General features: G+C 40.8%; 1 protein-coding gene across 4 annotated transcripts in view; it reads right to left on the reverse strand.

Annotated features, from left to right (window-relative positions):
* The window catches only part of ASCC1 (activating signal cointegrator 1 complex subunit 1), an 88,129-nt gene that overhangs the window by 64,087 nt on the left and 2,672 nt on the right, over positions 1–21,370 (reverse strand). The window contains exons 2-5 of one of the 4 annotated variants that reach the window (XM_042457458.1): positions 18,922–19,057; positions 12,452–12,551; positions 11,787–11,884; positions 8,942–9,120 (exon numbers count right to left, since the gene is read on the reverse strand). In XM_042457458.1, the coding sequence (XP_042313392.1) occupies positions 8,942–9,120; positions 11,787–11,884; positions 12,452–12,551; positions 18,922–19,030 (486 nt within the window). In that variant the 5' untranslated portion in view covers positions 19,031–19,057. Of the gene's footprint in view, positions 1–8,941; positions 9,121–11,786; positions 11,885–12,451; positions 12,552–18,921; positions 19,061–21,370 lie in introns of all 4 variants that reach the window. The other 3 variants (XM_042457459.1, XM_042457461.1, XM_042457462.1) reach the window with 3 other exon arrangements.

Consider the following 21,370-nt stretch of genomic DNA (forward strand, 5'->3'; position numbering starts at 1 on the left):
TACCTTCCTGCACTAGGACTTCAGGCTCATCTTTTTTGTTTCCCAAAGTCTGTGCATTATCATCTGGAGCTTTGATTTTACCTTTTAATTTACTACCAGTTTTTCTCTCTAACCCATTATCTCCCTCAGCTTCTCCTCTATTCACATCCTTATGTTTAGAGGTTGTCTTGGGGTTGATGAGATTTAGTTTAAAGCTCTATTGATCAGAACTGCCATGCTACTACCATAGACATTCTTCCCAGTCTTTGTGTGGTACAGGCCATCTGTAGCTAATAAACCTCTGTCCAAGAAGTGAAGACCATGGTCTAGAAGCCAAACCTTTCCTGTTTACAACATTTACATATAGCCAGTCATTCACTTTTAGTATGTTCTTGTCCCTGTGTAGTCCTCTATCTTTCACTGGCAAAATTTACAAGAATACCACCTGTGCCTCAAACCCCTTTAGCTTCCTGCCCAAAGCTTCATAGTCAGAGGTGGTCTGCTTGAAGTGTCACTGGTACCCACACAAATAAGGGGAAAGAGGTACAGATCTGTATTCTTGATGAGTTTTGGTAAGTTCTCAGTGGCATCTAGGATATGTGCACCAGGAAGACAGCACACTTCTCAATTCTTCTTGTCAGGCAGGCACCCCGGTATCTCTATACCCCTGAGCAATGAGTTCCCAACCACCAGCAACTTTTCCTTCTTGTTAAGGTCAGTGGTTAACTTGACACCTTCCTAGGCAAGCGGTAGCCCTTGTTTCTGGTTTCCTGTTTGAGCATCTTCACTGTTCCTATCATTAGAAGCAATTGATTGGTTGGAGAAATTCTGAATATCTTCCATTTGATCTGCTCCTGACAATGACTATCCTGCAGGTTGCTTTCACACTGTTACAGACCTTTTCATTTTCCTTGGTAGTTTCTTCCTGAAGGTTCTGTAGGATCAATTCTCCTTGTGTTTTTGTATGACACTGCCTCAGAAGCTTGGTGTCTCTCCCAACCATGCTGTTTTGTGCTCACAGTGACTTCAGCAAAGGATGAAGGGAAGACATATGTACATGAGCTACTACTCTCCCAGAACTTCAATTCCTCCTTTTTTTCTTTCCACAGGCATTATAATTTAAATACAAAGGTCTATCCTGGCTTCCACTAGGAACAGAATGAATTAATTTAACTCTTATTTCTGGATGAAAGCTTAATGAAAACCTAGACACATTAACAGTCAGCCATCTACTAGTAACAATATCAGTGGTTGTTGTGAAATCCTATCTGGATACTCTGTAGTTTATTGCCCCCACCCCCATTCAGGTCATTATGGCATTTAATAATAATAATAATAATAAATTTTATTTTTATACCGCTTTTCCAAAAGATCAAAGCGGTGTACACAAAATTTAAAACCAGTTACAAACACATCATAAAATAGATAAAACCAATAACACAATACAATATACAAATCTAAAACAATCATTCAAAAGGTTGAGCCAGGAAGTTGATGGGATCAAAGTACACTAGTTGATTTTCCAGAGGGGAAGACTTGACAGAAGAGGAAAGTTTTTAGCCTCTTTTTGAATGTTTCTAGAGGGGTGATCAGGCGGAGTTCCTCGGGAAGACTGTTCCAGATTTTTGGGGCTGCTACTGAGAAGGCCCTCTGGGAATGTAGTAGTGTATTTAGATGATGGAATTTCTAGCAAGTTCTACCCGGTTGTTCTGAGTGTGCAGGGCGGATTATATGGGGAGATGCTGTCCCTCAAGTAACTCGAGCCCAAGCCATGTAGGGCTTTATAGGTAATAACCAACACCTTGTATTGTGCTCAGAAGCGAATAGGCAGCCAGTGCAAATCTTTCGGAATAGGTGATATGTGGTCAAACCTGGAAACACCAGTGACCAATCTGGCTGCCATGTTTTGTACTAGTTGAAGCTTCTGGGCTTGGAACAAGGGTTGCCCCATGTAGAGTGCATTACAGAAATCTAAGCGAGGGGTTACCAGAGCATGTACCACAGTTTCAAGGACCCTTTGGCTCAGGTAGGGGTGCAGCTGGCGTATCAACCGAAGTTGATAGCAAGCACCTCTAACCGTTGCTTCTACTTAAGATGTCAACTGCAGGGACGAGTCCAGAAGTACTCCTAGACTGCGAACTTCGTCCTTCAGGGGAAGTGTGACCCCATTCAGGACAGGTGGATAAACTTCCTTCTTGAGGGAGGGTGTCTGAGTACTAAGGGCATTTGAATATTGCACTTATGTAAATAACAGAAACACAGTAGAGAAGATAATAGAAGAGGTATCCCAAAAGGCCATTAAACGCCATCCTGAAAGAAAATGGCTTGATTGGTTACATGACCCAGGGAGCTGGTGGCCATGTGGGTAGTATATTTTGAAATTTAATAAAATGGCCTATATGTGCTTAGTTTTATAGGGAGTGCTGTATGTGATAATTAATATATGCCCTGGGTGCAGAAAACAATATACTGTAAAAAGTACTGCTGAACCCGCAACCAAAGTGAAACAGATACTGACAGATACTATCAGTTTTCCAGCACCAAGAAAATTTAGGGTATATATTCCCACAAGGTGATCTCCACCCCTGTATTAAAATCTTTGAAACTTCAAAGTAACAATTACTCACAAAATATATATTCGCAAAATTGTATTGGCCCAGCTATATGTTACATGGGAGAGATGGGTTTGAATCATACAAGATTCTTCTGTTCTCAAGAGCAGCTATGCCTATGCCATAGACAGATACCTTGATCTAAACATAGCTGAATACAGAGGGAGGGAGAATTAACCTTCCCCAGCTCCAACAGGCACATAGTGTATAGTTTTTTCACCCTGTAGCTAATACCAACTTGGAGCTGGTAAAAGAAGCAATGTCTAATGGAGAGCATGTGGGGAGGGTGCTGAACCCTGCATTTCCACAATGTGGACCTGATCCACACTGATGATAACAGCTCTTGAAGGTAACTGGAATGAATGAGCTAAAATAGAGGTGGGCTACATTTCAGTTTTTCAAACTGAAAAAGAAGAGGGGGGGGGTATCATACCCTAAGACACCAGATCCTATCTGATCTTGGAAGCTAAGCAGGGTTACCCCTGGCTATATTTGGATGGTCTTACACTCAAAAGGTGTGTGTGTGCGTGTTATTACAAAAATGTTAACGGGGTGAGGGGGATTTTTAGATCATCTGCCTGGATTGTTGATAGAAGGGGAGAGGATAAATGAGGATGACAAAAACTAGAGAGAGCAGCAAAATCACCATCTTCATGCCATCTCCACAGGTATTATTTTTTTACTTTTTACAATATAAATTGAATATTGGTGATTAGTTTTCTGTGAGAAAGCTCTCATGAAAACATAAGAAAGTGGGAACAAAACACTATCATGCTTACAATGCATTATTTTACGTGTCATTCACTAGTAGCAAGAATGGATAACATGTTCTTCATTAAAAAAAACAGCATTTAAAGTAAGTTTGGAAGCCTTGCCAAGGACTTGTGTTCCATTGCCTCTCTTTCAAACTTTACCATCACATTCCTACAAGAACAATTCTGTACAGCAGAGGTACAAGTTGATATGAAATTAGTATTGTAAAGTATAGCAGGAACCACAATATGGTGGAAAAATGTATCAATCTCCCCATCAGCCCCTAGCTAAACTAGCAAGACTAACTTCAGCGGTAGAAATGTAGTTGTCTTAAAAGAAGCTGTAGTTTTCTCTTAGAGCTGGGGCTACACATGGGAATATGAATTCATTTTTCACTGTACTACATCTACATTGTATGGAGTTAGTGTGTTATCCATAAACATAAATAGACATGAACATTTCATCAGCAGAGTATTCCCATTATCTGAAGTTAAATACATTTTGGGGGGGAAATAATCCAAGGCTCCAAGTCCACCTATCTTTTTTCAACCAGTCATTATAACCTCTAAGTAGGACAAATGGCAAGACAGGGCATCATTCTTTTGTTAATTTTGTGACATGTGCACACCAATCTACTTGCTTGCCTGCTTTGTGACAGCAGTTCTATTTTAAGTATTAACAGAGTCCAGAATCAATAGCCAGGATCATCAAGTATTTGGTGAGGCCTACTTTAAGTGAAGTGCTAAAGGTATGGCTTTCCTCTACTGCAAATGCCCACACCTCCTTTCCCCCATCCCTTTCTTTCCTAGCCTCAACTGGTTCTGAGAATGTGAGCCTTCAGAACCATCTCTTTCACTGTTCTCAATACTGGCTGATGCAACTGGGGAGGGGGGAATCAGAAACATAATTTTTAATTCCCTTGATTTAAAAATGCAAGGCCCAAGACTTTATTAAAATAGGCCCAAAACAGAAAACTAGCAGGCAGACAATTGGACTGTTCGAAACAGAGAGAAAAGATTGCTAAAGGGGGGATAGTGAGATTGCAGAGAAACTGAATGAGTTCTTTATATCTGTCATTCCTAGCTGAACCCTGTTTCCATGTTTGAATAAAATACTAATCAACCAGTTAAATAAAAGCCACCAGGCTCTGATGGCAGCCATGTAAAGATTTGTAAAGAACTGAAAATGTTGATCTTCTGCCAAAAAGAGGCAACATGCCCTAAAGTAATCAACTAACCACCTGCTCATGGGCTCTCTTTGTGTGCTTTCAAGAAGCAAGTGGTTAGCAAAACACAGAACGGGCCTTATCATAGTTTGAAAATATTATTTTTATGGCTGGCCAAGGAATTCTGGAATATGTGATATAAAAAATAATTTTGTCAAGCCCTGAAGTAAATGGGCCATTGAAATGATTCAGGAGGCAAATTGTGGTGAAATCTGAAGTAAATTCAAGCATTTTGTAAAGAAGCAAACTGCTGCATGAGAGATTAAATAGCTCTCAGAACACTGCCACAAAACTGATCTTCTAAAGCACTTTTTCCAGTTCTAATCATGGTCTATGAAGAACATATATTTTCCTTATTCCCTGCTTCTAACAACTGTATTAAAAATTTTAGCCAGCTTTACTGAATATCAGCCACTCCCTATTGACTTCCTTATAAATCTTGGCCATTGCGAGGCTGTATTTCTTTGATAGAGGACTTTTCATTAAAAGCTGTAGGACTAGATTTTTAAAGTTTTAAGGTGGGGGGGGGGCAATAGCAAAGACACTTCACCTATTCCAACAAATACCACAACTGTTGGTATTAGAAGCTAATTTTTTAAAAAAAGTTGTAACTTAGGACACATTGCCAGGCATACTCAGAAGTTAATTCAACTGATATCCATGGAATTATTTCCAACCTTTAGAATACGACTTGTCAATGGGAATTTGATGCCAAGAGCTAGATACCTTAAGTTATTTTTCCAGCCCTGGACTACGACAATGATCTACAATTTAACTGTTGCATTTACAAGTAAAATATATGGCCCCCATTCCCACTTTTTATCTTTACAACTTATGTATGTTGGTGCAGTTGCACAGGTTTAAAGAGACAGACTAAGCAGCATAGATAGCTCAGTGAGCTTCATGGTTGAGTGAAGATTTTAACCTGAGACTCTCAGACCAATACTTTAAACACTGCATTATACTTGCCCTCAGTTTGATGTTAACACTCAACAGTTTAAAATTCATACTTGAAGGTGTACTAGAACACCAAAAACTTCACTTAGCATATCTTGCATAAAAGCAAACACAAGGAAATTGTTAAGCAATTTGCCTCAATATAATTCTTATGCATAATTAGGTGCTTTCAGGTATTGTATAAAGCTTAAGAAGAAAACAAAAACAGCCATCATACCAAAATATGATCTGAACAAACTATCAACAGAATTTACAAACAATGTAAGAAACAGATTTGCTCTACTAAGCATAATCAACCAGGAACCAGAGGAACTATGGTCAGAAGCTAAGGACATAGTCAAGGAAGAATGAAGAAAGATACTAACAGTGGCCAAAAAGAAAGAAGAAACAATGATTATTTATTTATTTATTTATTTATTTATTTCATTTAACTTCTATGCCTTCTTTCTTTGGAAAAAAAAAAGACTCAGATAAGAGAAGAAATGCTTCAAGCAGAAAAGGAAAGGAAAGAAGCAAAAAAATGGGAAACTATAACAAAACCAGAACCATGAACACAACTGTCCAATGACTAGGGCACAAAGATAAAGAAAACTACTTTAATAACCAATGTAAAGAAACAGAAGACAACAACAAAAAAGGAAGAACAAGAGTCCTCTTCTCCAAGAGCCAGGAACTCAAGGGAAAATTCAGACCAAGAGTGGGGATGCTCTATGATCAGAAGAGGAACACACTACAAGATCAAGAAAAATAAATAAAAAGATGGTGGAAGCAATATACAGAAGAGCTATGCAAAAGAAGAAAAAATGAATGACATATGGAATGAATAATCATACGAGGGTGAACCACAAATCCTAGAGAGCAACGTGGAAGCTACAGTAAGAGATACTGGGAAGAATAGGTCACCAGGAACAGATGACGCTCCCATTGCATTGCTATAATTCACATAGATATAATCAATTCTAGTGACAACTAAAATATGCCAAACAAAAATATGGAAAACAAAAAGGTGGCCAACAGATTGGAAAAAATCGGTATGCACCCCCATCCACATAAGAGGAGACACAAAAGAATGTAGCAACTACAAGACCATAGCATTAATTTCCCACACAAACAAAATTATGTTCAAAATTCTACCGTATAGAATCCAACCATGCATGGAGAGAAAAATCCCAGAGGGGCAAATGATGTTCAGAAAAGGAAGAGCCACTAAGGACCACATTACAAACATACAATGGCTAATGGAGCAAATCAAGGAATTCCAGAAGATCAGCATGTGCTTCACAGACTACAGCAAAGCCTATGACTGTATCAAGAAAAGCTATGGAACACTCTTAAGGACATGGTAGGCAATGGTTCAGCACTGGCACACTCCCAGGTAACTCAGATGACAAGCAGAAGTTGAGCTGAGTATCACTAGCATATGGATGGTACCCAAACCTAAAAACTTTAATAATTTCATCCAGTGGATTCACATACATATTAAATAGTCTAGGGAATAGAATAGAATTATGCAGGGCTCACTATAGTGCCTTTCAAGGCAGCAAGCATTCCCCCCCGATAAAGTGAGGTATTTACCAGTCTCTTTCACCTAGGCAAACAACCCCACTTTTCTAGATCATAACACTCAAGATGGGCAAGGGCCAGTCTTATATGATATGATAGATTGATTCAAGAGTCTTGTCCACATCATGAGGCTGGAATAACTGAAACTGGTTCCCCAAAATTGATCAGATGGTGCACTAGACTCCTCCCCAGAGTCTGTGATGTGTGTTATAAAGCTCTGACCAAATATAGTCAATTTTCTCCTTGAAATACATGGAACATTTTTCACAACAGGTAGCTGAGGGTTCTTTCTGAGACTGATCCCAAGAGCTCCTTACTCCTGACTTTTTGCCACTTTCATTACTGCACAATAGGCACAACAGAGAGACTTTGCTGATCAATTGCATTCACTCTGAGACCTGCATCACCTGCATTCCATCCATTTTCCAGCCTGTTTCATTGCCTTGAGAATAATGAGAATTATGTCTAGCAAAAAATCAGCGTATGCACTTGGGAGTAATTGTAATGATGGCCCTTTCCCTTTCTCCATTCCATGGTGGTATCAATTACATTTTCAATCCTATCAGCCAGAAAACTTCCCACAGCATTCAGGAATCCTTCCAAGCCCAATTGTCTTTGTGGAAGGATCATTAAGACGGATCTCTTCTGACAGGCCTTTCCAGATTAGTCTTGTTAGACCCGCCTCCCGGAGACATGGGGCGCAGTGTTATCAGTACATGGATGTCATCCAAATATGTTTGCCTATGCCTCCAATTGTTACAGTGACTAAGGAGAGCATTTCTCCTCTGAATGCCTGCCTTGATTCAGTAATGGGCTGGATAAGGGAAAACAAACTCAAACTGAATCCAGAGAAAATGGAGGTACTTGCGATAGGTCTGGGGAAGGAAATTTGTCAACCTGTCCTGGATGAGGTCACACGCCCCTAAAGGACAAAGTTCACCGTTTGGGAGTACTCCTGGATCTGTCTCTACAGTTGTCATCTCAAGTAGATGTGACAGCCAGAAGTGCTTGGTACCAACTTCAGTTCATACGCCAACTGCACCCTTACCTGGACCGAAAGGACCTTGAAGCAATGGTACATGCTCGGGTAATCTCTCATCTTGATTTCTGTAATGCGCTCTACATGGGGCTACTCTTGTACCAAGTTCAGAAGCTTCAGTTAGTACAAAATGTGGCAGCCAGATTGGTCACTGGCTCCTCAAAGTTTGACCATATAACACCAATCTTAAAAGATCTTCACTGGCTACCAATTTGCTTCCGGGGGCAATACAAGGTGTTGGTTATTACCTTTAAAGCCCTATGGCTTGGGCCCGAGTTACAGGAACGCATCTCCCTACATAATCCGCCCTGCACTCTCAGAACAACGGGGAAGAATTTGCTGGAATTAAAAACATCTAGACTAGCCTCAACTTCCTAAAGAGCTTTTACTATAGCCACTGCAAGACTGTGGAATAGTCTCCTGGAAGAGATCTGTCTTACTACCTCCTTGGAGACCTTTAAGAGGGCACTTAAGACGGATTTCTTCCGGCGAGCATACCCACCCGATCTTGTATAACATGCACAGAACCACCTCCTTTGAACAGGATTGGAATATCGTACTCCACAGTGACTTGTTGATATGCTGTTTTTAATTGTTAATTTATAATGTATTTTAGTGTTGTGCTAGTATTTGTATTTTTATATTAGGTTGTAATCCCGCCTCAATCCACTTGGGAGAGGTGGGAAAATATAAATAAAATTTTTATTTATGATGAAGATGATGATGATGATTTAATATGCCTTTGTCTAGAAAAGCTCACTGAACACTGAATAAGAAACTCCAATAATTTTTAGTATCATTGTGGCTACTTACATTTGAACACTTCTCTAACACTTCTTCCTTGAACTGTAGAAACTTTTCCTGGATTGCAGCTTGGTTGAGTTCAAATGACAGAAAGTGTGTGAAGGGCTGTTTCTTGCGAAAGGTCTCAACAAGAACATCAATTCGTGTTCGAGCTGAAATAATACCATTCCGGTGTTGTCCTGTGATCACTGGAAGCAAGCAAAATACAGGACATGTTTGATGACAGTGTGCTATGTGCACCCATGAAAAGTAAGAATTTTTAGCAAATTTTTCCACTGTACTAATAAGCCAGTTTGTAACAAGGTGGCAACTACCTACACAAAATATAAAGGTCAACATTACTATGAGACTACAGTTCTTAATATTTCACTCCCTACCCCTTGTGATTGGTTACTCAAAGCAGTGAGCTATTGATACTTTCCAGCATAACATGAATAAGAACAGATTGCTAACAAGTAACTGTGCTTCTTCAAATGATCATCTGTGAACATATGCAAATGAGTTATCTGTGCCTGCACAGTACATCTTTTGGAACATTAAAAGCTAAAGAATAAGCATTTTGGCAGTAGCCCCTCCCATCCTCTGCATATGTTACCAGAGCACTTCCCGCCTAAACCTTCAGTTCCCTGGATGCAGAAGCCAAGATCTGGGAAGCGCAGGACACAATGAGGGGAAGATGTGTGGGGTTCTGGGAGTTTACAGATGACCACTCAAAGAACCACAGTTACTAGTAGGCAACCTGTTCTTCTGCTTCTTCATCATCTCTGTGACTCACACAAATGGGAGATTAGCAAGCTACCCAACACCCTAGGAGAAGGAATGCCATGTGATGCAGAAGAAAAAAAAACAGCTTTCCCTCTCTTCACAATGTCAAGGAACCACAGGTCCAAGGTAATATATGCCTAGGCTTGATGGAATCTGGACAGTCTGTCGTGAAAAGGGGGAGCTGCAGAGGTGTGGTGGAAGAGTGTGCTGGAGTCAAAGATGCCATCTGGAGGGGTCCTTATAACACTTTCTGAGCTGTTAGGATCTGAACCTCAAAGCAGAGTAGTCTTTTTTGGTAGACAATGGAAGAGGAAATGCATGAGCTTTTCCACTTCCAGTTGAGTATAGGTCCTCTAGGAGGAAGTCCCAAACACAAGAAATGAGGTCTTGAGGGTAGTTGTAACATAGTAGGAACCAAACTTTACTGAGCCACTGAGCATATATTTTGTGTGTGCTCCAACTTGTTGTCAGTTTCAGCACTAAACAGACCTGGTTCACTGAAAGGAAGGTCCTCTATGGTAGCCCTTGCCTGATGAGAGAGGCCAGAGGAACAAAGCCAGGCATGGCAGCAGACAGTAATAGTGCCAGCCACTATTGTTGTTTTAATACCTGTTGTAATCTGCCTTGATTCCCTATTAGGAAAAGGAGGAATAGAAATAAATCTTCTTCTTATTATTATTATTATAGTTGGCAACATGACAGACCATGTTAATTTGTTGGGCTGCAAGCCTATGTGCTTCAGCTTGAGGTACTGCAGCCACCTTCCAATCTTCCTCTGGAAGATTATCCAAGAAGGGTGACATCTTCTCCTATAAAAGCTGTTGGTAGGCTCCCATGCATGCTTCATAGTTAGCAATACAAAAGGATAGGACAGCTGTAGAAAAGAATTTGCAGATTGTATCCAACGTCTTGCCCTCTTTGTCAACCAGACTGTAGTGCAGTCGCTGAGAAGATATGGACTGGTGTCCACAATTATGGAAATTGGCTGAAGATGACAGAAGAGCCAGACCAACCCTGTCTCAATGACTCAGTAGAGCTGTTTTATCTTCTTAAAGGTGGGTGGGATGGAGGAAAAGGTAGACCAGGATCTCCTTGCCATCTAGAATCCTTGCCATATTCAGTCTACTGTACCACTGCCTCTGATTACAGCACAGTACTGACAGGTCTCCCTCATGGGATGGTAGCTTCTGTAACTGTAGTTATATTAACCATAGTTAATATCAACCACAGTGAATTTGTCTGAGTTTGTCTGAATATTAGGCTATAGTTAATCAAAAGGACTGATAGTTTCCAAACTTCTTCCAACTCCAGAGAGTGAGACTGAGGTTTGTTGTAGCTCATTGCTGATTGTTCATATCACATGATATTATGACTTAGCATAGTGTTACAAAGTTGTGCCCCTCAAAGTCCTAAGTATGCCACCCATGGGTACCCTATTCCCTTCACCAATGTTACTGAATCCCTTTCAACTGATTTTCTGCCAATTTCAAACTAACTGCTAGAAAAGTTGGTCTGTATTAAGAATCAAGCAATCAGGCCAACAGACAAATGTAGCCCATATGTGTTCCTTCATGTGGCTCTAAAGCTGCTTCTGATCCTTAAACCTGTTCATGAAAAGCTGCTGCTGCTGCTGCTGCTGTTATTAATCCTGCCTTTTTCTTTTTCCCAGTTCAGGACCCAAGGCAGTTACACCAGATTAAAAAACAAAACAAAACAAAAAATCACAGAATAGTTAAAAGTTAAAAAGTGATTAAACTACGAAAAAAAATTGAAACCAGTTAGAGACATAAACTATAAAAACAGCACAAGAAAAATAACAAGAAGAAAACACAGCATGCAAGATCCGTCCCACCTAAACAATCAGTCCTCAAAGCCCTGTCAAAATAGAAAGGTCTTCACTTGTTTGCAAAGATTAGGGAAGGTGCCAACCTAATCCCTCTGGGAAGGGAGCTCTAGAGCCTGGAGACTGCCATTTAAAAGACTCTCTCCCACCAGATACATCTTTCAGGGTGGTGGGACCGAGAGAGGAGTCTCCCAAGTAGACTGAAAAATTGAGAAGTCATTCACTTTTACAAACACTAGAACTCACCAATTTCTCCTTCAACACCAGGACTGGGTATACTGATAGAGGTCCGGGTTTCTGTTTCTAGTTTCTTCTTTGTTTCTCCCTTCTTTCCTATTATATACCTATATAAACGTAGAGTGTGTGGAATAAGTATATTTGCATATATGCACATAATGAGATATCTTGGAGATGGGGCCAAGTCTGAACACAAAATATATGTTTTATATACACCTTATACAAATAGCCTGAAAGTAATTTTATACATTTTTTTAAATAATGTAATGTATGAAGCAAAGTTTTTGTACACTGAACCATCAGAAAAGCCACCCAGTAAAATGTTTTGGTCTTTCGAGTATTTCAGATTTTGGATTACAGATAAAGGAATATAGTCACTGCATCATCTGATGTAGAAATAATGCATTTCCATGCTGAATTATTTTGAATACAGTTGGCACTCCATATCCATGGATTCTGCATCCAAGGATTCAACCAACCACTGCATGGAAATATTATTTTTAAAAATTCAAAAGGCAAAATTTGATTTTGTCATTTTATATAAGTGACACCATTTTACTATGCCACTGTATATAATAGGCCTTCAACATCTATGGCTTCTGCTCTCCACGTGGCATCCTGGAAACAAATCCCAGCAGATACCAAGAGCCCACTGTAAATGGCTATAGACTCACTTATAAAGAGGACTGGGAATGTCCACAACACATCGGTAACCTCTTCCTGTTTCTTCCACCACAAAGGCATCACAAGGTTCATCTGCACCATCTCCAGGAGCTAGAAAATAGGAGGAAATTAGAAAATTACTTCAGGACAGTCCAACTACCTTGTGTTCTCAAAGCTAAATAAAGAAAATATGCTCTGTTTGCAGTCACCAACAGTTTTCCTATTTCAATTTGTTTTTAAAACAATTATGCTGACTTTTACATCTTCTAGACATCTTGTGAACAGTATTTTTTATATATTCTCTTGAATATAACCTGCTTATATAGTCTCATAGAAGTCAATTTTCCTGTACTCATGCAAATGCCCATGTAAGAAAATACAAAGCAGCAGCAAATACAGATGCACATCCTGAAAACTAACCATTTGGGGGGCGGGGGGGAATTATTTGTTCAATATAAAAAATTTGGTGTTTTTTTAAAAAAATTAGTTACCATAACTTTCCTTCTCAGCTACCCAAACCAATAAATAAATAAATAAATAAAAGTGCCAAATATGAGAGATCCTGTGCCAGTGGTAGGCAACCCGATGTCCTCCGCATGTGCTTACTTACCCCTGTTCTGTTTTATCCTACTCACATGAGCAGTCGATATGTTAAAGTAAAATGATATGAAATAATGTCTTGAAGAAACTTAATATTAATTTATAGTATAATGTTGACATATATAATACTGGTATACATCAGTTAACAAAGCTGATGTGTTCCTGAGTTTTGCTTTTTAACAGAAAATCTGGTACCAGATGTAGAAATAACATGAAAAGAATAGGGATAGTTTTGTATACCACAGAAAAGAAATGCAGTTCAACATGTTTCAGCAAACATTTTATCGAAAGCTAACAAAATATGCATGTGAAATGAAACAGCCAGGTCAAGTAAGCCTTGCATAAGTAAGCAGAAACATTTTTAATTTTCTGAGAGCACTTCTTCAACGATGAATCGTTCACCAGCCTTGAGTTTTCATGATTTCCATTTCAGTGATCCAACATATAGATCTATGCTTCTTTAACATGTGAAACATAGCTAGCAAAACAGGCTTATCTGCTCTTCCTTCTCCCCTCTGTTTTGCTCCCACATGCTCAGTGAAGGATTCTGGAGGCAACAGCTATTTGCCTTACCTGTTGCAGGCAGGCACACAAAGCTGCACTAGGATCCACTAGAACAGAATCCCATTCTTTCCCACCTCAAGCTTTATTGCTTTGTTTGCTACAGGCACACTACTGTAGCTTGACACTGGAAGTCTGTGGTTCTCTAGCCCTCCTTCACCATTTTCCCAATGCTGATACTGCTTTAAAAATTTCAGCTAGACAGAGAGTGAAGAGAAAAATAGGGTCTGGGCAGGTAGAAAGGAGCTTCTTTATCAGAGACGTTGTTAACTGAGGCAAGCTTCTATACTACTGACATGGAAAATCCTGTGATCTGTCAAAGATTAACCAAGGTTAATAAACAAGAGTCATTTACTGGAAGATTTTCTTATATACAAGCTCAGAAAAAATAAGCTGAATATTCTTTTAAATTTTTGTAAGAATTTGCTTCAAGCTCCCAGTTCCAAACTATAAGGAATAGTTAAAAAAATTTACCACATAAACCCATTTTCAAGGAAGTACAGCTAAATATATCACTTAAAGCGGGGGTAGGCAATCTTTTTGAGCCGGGGGCCAGGTTGCTGTCCCTCAGACAACTGGGGGGCCGAAGCAAAAAAATAAATAATTAAATATTTTTTTTAAAAAAACATTAAATATATAAATAAACCAGGACAAATGTAGGACAAAGTTTTCAAATGGAAGACACTTTTTTTAAAAAAAAGGAGGACACATAAAAAAAATTTGCTGATTTTTTTAAAAAATGGTAATATAAAAGCATGTTTCTGAGGCTTCTATAGACAATTGTCCCCCAAAGGCCCCGGTGGCAATCAGCAGCAGGACTGGGCTGGGGCCAGTCCCAAGGCCTCGCCAGGCCGCATCCGGCCCACGGGCCGCAGGTTGCCTACCCCTGACTTAAAGTATCTGTGGCAAACTAGACTAAAACTGTTGCAACTAGTGAGACCCACATCAGTGAAGCAGTGAGACTATAGGTTTTTGTATTGTTGTTAACTGCCCTCAAGTCAACCCCAACCTAGGGATGAGACATCTCCAAGCCCTCCACTGCTCTGCTTAGGTTCTGTAAATTCTTGCAGTCCATCCATTTAGTGTGCAGTCTTCCTCTCTTTCTGCTGCCTTTCACCTTTCTTAGCATCATTGCCTTTTCTAATAATTAATTTTTCTTCATGATGGCCTGGAACAAATGGGCCAAATGTGTTGTGCTGGTGCCAATTCTAGGGTTAGGGACCACACACCAACCGCACAGTCCCTATCTCTAGTACGTCGCGGCAGGGTACTAATGGCAGCCTCCCATCCACATGTAGGCCACCATCTTTACGTGATGGACGCATAGCACCTTCACACTGCGGTGCGTTTGTTACATCATGAGTGCACCATTGGTGCACTCACAACAAGCTTGGTCTGTTCAAGAACCCATTTGCTTGTCTTTTTGACCATCCACCATATGCTCAGCGTTCTTTTCCAGCACACATCTCAAATAAGTTGCTTTTCTTCTTATCCACTTTCTTTACCATCCAGCTCTCACATCCGTACATGGTGATGGGAATAGAAAGGGTTGGATGGTTTTAACATTAATGCTTAGTTGTATATCTAGTCTAGGATCCTTTCCAGCTCCTTCATTGGGGCCCTTCCCATTTCTAATTTTCTAATGATTTCTTGGCTGCCGTCTCCATTCTGATTGATGTTTGATCCCAGGTATAGGATTTTTTTTTACTATTTCAATTTCCTCATTGTCTAGGTTGAATTTATGTAGATCCTCCATGGCCAATATTTTTTGTTTTCTTTATGTTCAGCATTAAGCCTGCCTTTGCATTTTCTTTTTTGACCTTCTTTAATAATTGTTCCAAGTCTGTGATATTTTCTGCAAGTAGAATGGTGTCATCTGCATATCTTAGATTGTTAACGTTCCTTCCTCTTATTTTCACTTCTCCTTTTTCTGAGTCTAATCCTGTTCTTCTTATGATATTTTCTGCGTACAAGTTGAAAAGATGGGATGATAGAATGCAGCCTTGCATGATCCCTTTGTCAATTTGGAACCATTCTGTTTCTCCATATTCTGTTCTAACTGTAGCCTCTTGTCATAAATATGAGGTAGGGAGACACCTGCTTCCCATTACCCCAAATATTGCCAAGAAGGTCTGAGACAAAAGGATGTTATTTCACTTCACCAGTGAAGTGGCATCCTGGAAGCATTATATATAACTCTTCTTTATAATCACTTCTTTCTGGGCAAGAGAGATGATCTGCATTGCTGCACAACATGTGATGCCCAATCCTCTCCCATTCTCACCAAGGGACAAGAGGCTTATGCTCTTCCTAATGCTAGGGATTATCTTCCTTAAAGTGGCTAGAGCAGCAATTTTGAATGCAAGCTAACTTCTGCATGCGAGCAGCCTTTGCCTATTGAGCTTTAACTCCCACTCAGTTAACAGAATGTCTAGTATTTAGCTATTCATTACAGCTCACTAAGGTTGGCATTTGTCAGCACCCTGTTAAATTTCTTTGCAAACTGTGAGTTAAGACAGTGATGTCAATGATGACAATTGCCTTTTGGAAGAAAACAAATTAACTAAATACAGTTCCAGAGGAGCCAGAGAAAGGTGACCTGTTGCTTTAGCTGGAAAAGGTGATAAATAAGCATGAGAACATCATATCAAGACAAAGAACACACAAAAAATTATTCTCCCTGTGTATAACACGGAGTATAAATGGATCTTTATCCTTGTACTAAATCAAATCTACAATTCAACAGGCCCAGTACTGTCTATAGGAGTGGGCAACTGCAGTTCTCCAGATATTTTTATTCTAACTCCTATAATAGTTCATCTTGGTTATGTTAGATAGGACTGACAGAGCTGTAGACAAGAAATGTATGGAGGGTCATAACTACCCACATCCAGTCTACACTGACTGGCAGAGGTCACCCAAACAGGCAATCTTTCCATCCATTTTTCTTTATTGGAGATAACAGGAAATGAAAATAGAAATTTATAATCCTTCTGTTCATTTTTTAATTTATTTCTAGGATTTATATCCTGCCTTTCTCCCACAATGGTATTCAAGGCGGGTTACAATATTATAAAACGACAGAGTTAAAACATAATTACAAAGTTAAAAAATAATACCACCAGCCATAAAATATACTTGTAGGTTAAAACAGCATAATTACAAACAGTAAAAACCATTAAAACAGTAAAACAGCACACCACTATTCAAAGAAAATTCACCCACCAAACGCCTGCCTAAATAAAAATGTCTTCAGCTGTCGGCTGAAAGAGAGCAGGGAGGGGGCCAACCTAGCTTCCTGCGGCAGGGAGTTCCACAGTCTGGGAGCAGCAATGGAGAAAGCTCTCTCCCAAGTCCTTACTAACTGCACCTGTGAAGGTGGTGGGACTGAGAGAAAGCCATCTCCTGCTGATCTTAATACCCAGGATGGCTTGTATAGGGAGATACAGTTCTTCAGATAGTCTAGAGCAGGGGTAGGCAACCTTTTTGAGTCGGGGGCCAGGTTGCTGTCCCTCAGACAACTGGGGAGCCGAAGCCGGGGGTGGAGCTTCCACCTTCCAGGGGCGGAGCCACATGCCGGGGGTGGAGCTTTCACCTTCTGGGGGCGGAGCCACATGCCAGGGTGGAGCTTCCACCCTCCAGGGGCGGAGCCATACACTGGGGGTGGAGCTTCCACCGAAGCAGCAGCATCATCACCACCACTATCATTGTTACAGCAGACCTTTGTTACAGCACTTTGGAAAGTCACACTGTCTCACCTTCATAAATAATAAAAATAATGAGATGAAATAAAAAGCAATAATAAAAATAATGAAATAAAAAAACAAAAATAAGTGTTATATATTTTTAAAAATTAATGGAATAAACCCAAGGCAGACCTGAAATGACTCACCTTTCCACCTACTCCCCCCTTTCTCATCTGCCTCCTCCTCCTCTTTCTCATTGAGAGGGCATTTTGCAGAAAGAACACCCAGGGCAAGTAGTAATACTAATAAAGTTACAAGCAAGGAAATTACTAAAATGCAATTCAAAATAAACTGCAGCAAGCAAGCACACAGTGTCAACCCACAGAAGCCACAAGTTGCTGAGAGGGCATTCTGCAGAAAGAACACCCAGCTAACCCCCTCCCCCCAAGGAACCAACCTCTCGCCTCGCTGTGGCTCCAGCTGCTGCTCTGGCTCCCTGGCTCCCTTTCTCCCTGGCTCTGTACTCCTTCCTTCTGCCTCCTCCTCCTTTCCCTGCTCTTAGGGAGGAGGAGGAGGAGGGCGGAGGGCAAGGTGGAGCCTGCTCCAGGCCTGCTGCAGCCCCTGGAGCCCTGTTGGAGTGCTTCAGGGGCTGCACCGGGCCTACTAGATGGGCGGTGCCATTTTGAAAAACAAAATGGCGGCCAGAGCGGCGCGAAAACGCAGGAAATCGGCGGCAATCGGCGGCAGGACTGCGCAGGGGCCGGTAGGAAGGCCTTCGCGGGCCGCATCCGGCCTGCGGGCCGCAGGTTGCCGACCCCTGGTCTAGAGCCAAGCTGTTTAGGGCTTTAAAGGTAAAAACCAGCATCTTGAATTCTACCTGGAAATGGACCAGTAGCCAGTGTAGCTGTTTCAGCAGGGGAGCAGGGGAGCCAGCTCCAGTCAACAGTATAGCCACAAAATTTGGGACCCACTGAAGTTTCTGAACAGTTTCCAAGGGCAACCCCATGTAGAACATATTACAAAAGTCCAAATTGGATGTAATGTGTCACTGTAGCCAGATCCAACTTTTAAAGGAACAGTTGCAGCTGGCGCACTAGTTTTAACTGTCCTGGTCACAGCTGAAACCTGGGCATCCAGGCTCAGAGTGGAGTCCGTGAGCACACCCACGCTGCAAGCCTGAGATTTCAGGGAGAGTGTAACCCCATCCATCACAGGCTGAATCCCTGTTCTCTGATCTGCCCTACGACTGACCCGGATCACCTGTCTTGTCTGTCCATTGATTCTCCCACCAGTATTAAGTATATTGAGATTTAGGTCCACTGTAGAAACAATCTAACTTGAGACTGCTTTAAGAAGCCGAGCCCTCCCTCCAGACCATCTGCCTTGGCCTTAGAGGGAGAGAAGAACTGCTGAACCTGATCCCTTCCACACCACCATTCCCTTCTCCTTTTGTTTCGTGTCTTTTTTAGATTGTAAGCCTGAGGGCAGAGACCTGTCTAATTAAAAATCATGATAATTGTAAGCTGCTCTGCGAGCCTTCAGGGCTGAAGGGCAGGATATAAATACTGTAAATAAATAAACAAATAAATAATACAAGGACCCAGTAGATGGAACTCAGTTGACTAACATGATACCTGCATAGAAGTCGTCCTCCTCTTCCTGTTGATGGGCTTGTTCTCTAACATGGGTTTTCCTGTAAATTCGTCCCCCAATTCTTATGAGTGTTGGCCGCAAAACTTCCATTGTGCTTTCCCATCCAACAGTTGCACTCTGCTGAAGGAAGAAAATAAATTTTTCCACCGGAAAGGTATTCCTTGCATTCCTATTTGTTTGCAAGTCATTACAGTATAATCAGTACATTTCTGCTTCATTTGAAGCATTAGCCAAACAGAGACTGCATCTGCACTGCAGTAATAATCCAGTTTGACCCCACCTTAACCTCCATGGCTCCATCCTATGGATTTCTGGGATTTGTAGTTTGTTGTGGCACCAGAATTGTTTGACAGAGACAGCTAAATATCTCACAAAACTACAAAACCCAGAATTCCATGATAGTTAAAGTGGTGTGAAACTGGATTATTTCTGCAGTGCAGATGCAGCCAGAATTAAAGCATCTGATCAGACGCTATGAAAAAACAGCATGCTAGATGACAGGCCTTTGGTCTGATCCAGCAGGCTCTTCTAAAGACTCTTTTCAGTCATATACTTCTCACAATAACAAGAAGTTATTATGCTGCATCTGACAGAGCACCATCTCCAAGAGTGGTCAGCCTCTGGAAAACTCAGAAACTGAGCAAGATAGAGTTAGCTGTCATCCAGTTACTTGTCCACAGCAAGCTTATGACATGGGGAAATAAAAACTGGAAAACTAGATTGCATTGTAGGGTGACTAGAAGTGAAAGGGGTCAGAGTTCTAGTGATTTCAACAGTTTTTACAGAACAACAACAATTAACAGATTCAGTTTCATGCAGTGGTGAGAAACTCCACTAGCCCAAATCTGCTTATCTGTACAACTGTATCACAGTAACGTGACCATAGCTAATCTTCTAACAGCATATTAGAGTGGTATAGTGTAGGACTGGGAAAATCTAGGTTTCAGTCCTCATTTGGCCATGAAACTCAGTGGATGACTGGGTTGACCAGTCAGTCAGTCACACTCGATCTCAAGGCGGCATATCTCACAAGTTGTTTTGGGGAGAGATCCGTATGCCACTTTGCTCTCACTGGAGGAAAAGCAGAACATAAACAAAACAAATTAGTCTCTACACTTATTACACAGCAGGCTGTAGTTGTTTTTATAACTACCACTTATGGTGATCAGATGAATGAGAGACCTTCAAGTTGGCCTGTCATCCACAGACCCAGATAGGTCTTGCGACTGGGGGCTGTGGCTTTCTTGACTGAGTCTGTTCATCTGCAGTGCAGTCTTCCTCCTTTCTAGAGATTCATCTCCTCTCATGATATGTCCAAAATAGAACAGTCTCAGTTTGGTCATGTTGGCTTCCAGGGAGCGTTCAGACTTGATTTGTTGTTGTTGTTGTGTACCTTCAAGCCATTGCTGACTTTTGGCGATCCTAAGGTAAATCTATAATTGGATTGGCAAGATTCTTCAGAGGGGGCTTGCCACTGCCATCCCCTGTGGCTGAGTGTGACTTGGCCACAGTCACCCATGGCAGAGCCAGGATTTGAACCTGTCTTTAGTCATAGTCCAACGCTCAAACCACTATACCACTACAGAGCCCTGGTGGCACAGTGGTTAAATGCTGATACTTCAGCCACAATATTGTGAGTTCATTCCCGCAGGGCTCCAGGTTGACTCAGCCTTCCATCCTTTCGTAGGTTGGTAAAATGAGTACCCAGCTTGTTGGAGGCAATTGTCTTATAGATTGTAAACTGCTTAGGGAATGCTTAGTTCTCTATGAAGCAGTATAGAAATATAAAATGCTATTGCCACACCACATAGTGGGGCGTAAATATCCTAAAGTCACCAGATGTCTGATATTGGAAGCTAAGTAGGATCAATCCTGGTTAATACTTCATGAGGAGCGTATTCTATTACATGTTCAGGTGAGATAATTATTATTATTATGCACGCTGTATATTAATTGGATACCAATACTATTTGTGCTGCCCTTTACAGAGCTTTGTCATAAAACGTATGTCTTTTCTATGTGTTTTATTGCATCTCTATATTAGTAAGACTCATACATACAATTGACCATTACACTAGCAATATGATTAGAGTAGCATTATACACTGCTTGCTATCCTTATCCACAGATTTGTTTATCCATGGATTCAAGCACTCACAGCTTGAAAATATTTTTTAAAAGTACAAATTCCAAATAGCAAACATTAATTTTCCATTTTATATAAAGGACATAATTTTGCCATGACACTGTATCTAATGGGACTTGGGCATCCATGGATTTTGTTATCCACAGGGGATCCTAGAACCAAACCCCAGCGGATAACAAGTACAAAAGGTGTAATGGTGAGTCTCAAGACTGTTGTTATACAGTACTGTACTAGGATTGGTATTGTTTAGACTACCAATGTATCGCTGGTGCTGTAGGCTATATT

The sequence above is a fragment of the Sceloporus undulatus genome, chromosome 3, assembly GCF_019175285.1.
Source record: "Sceloporus undulatus isolate JIND9_A2432 ecotype Alabama chromosome 3, SceUnd_v1.1, whole genome shotgun sequence".
NCBI lineage: Eukaryota > Metazoa > Chordata > Lepidosauria > Squamata > Phrynosomatidae > Sceloporus > Sceloporus undulatus.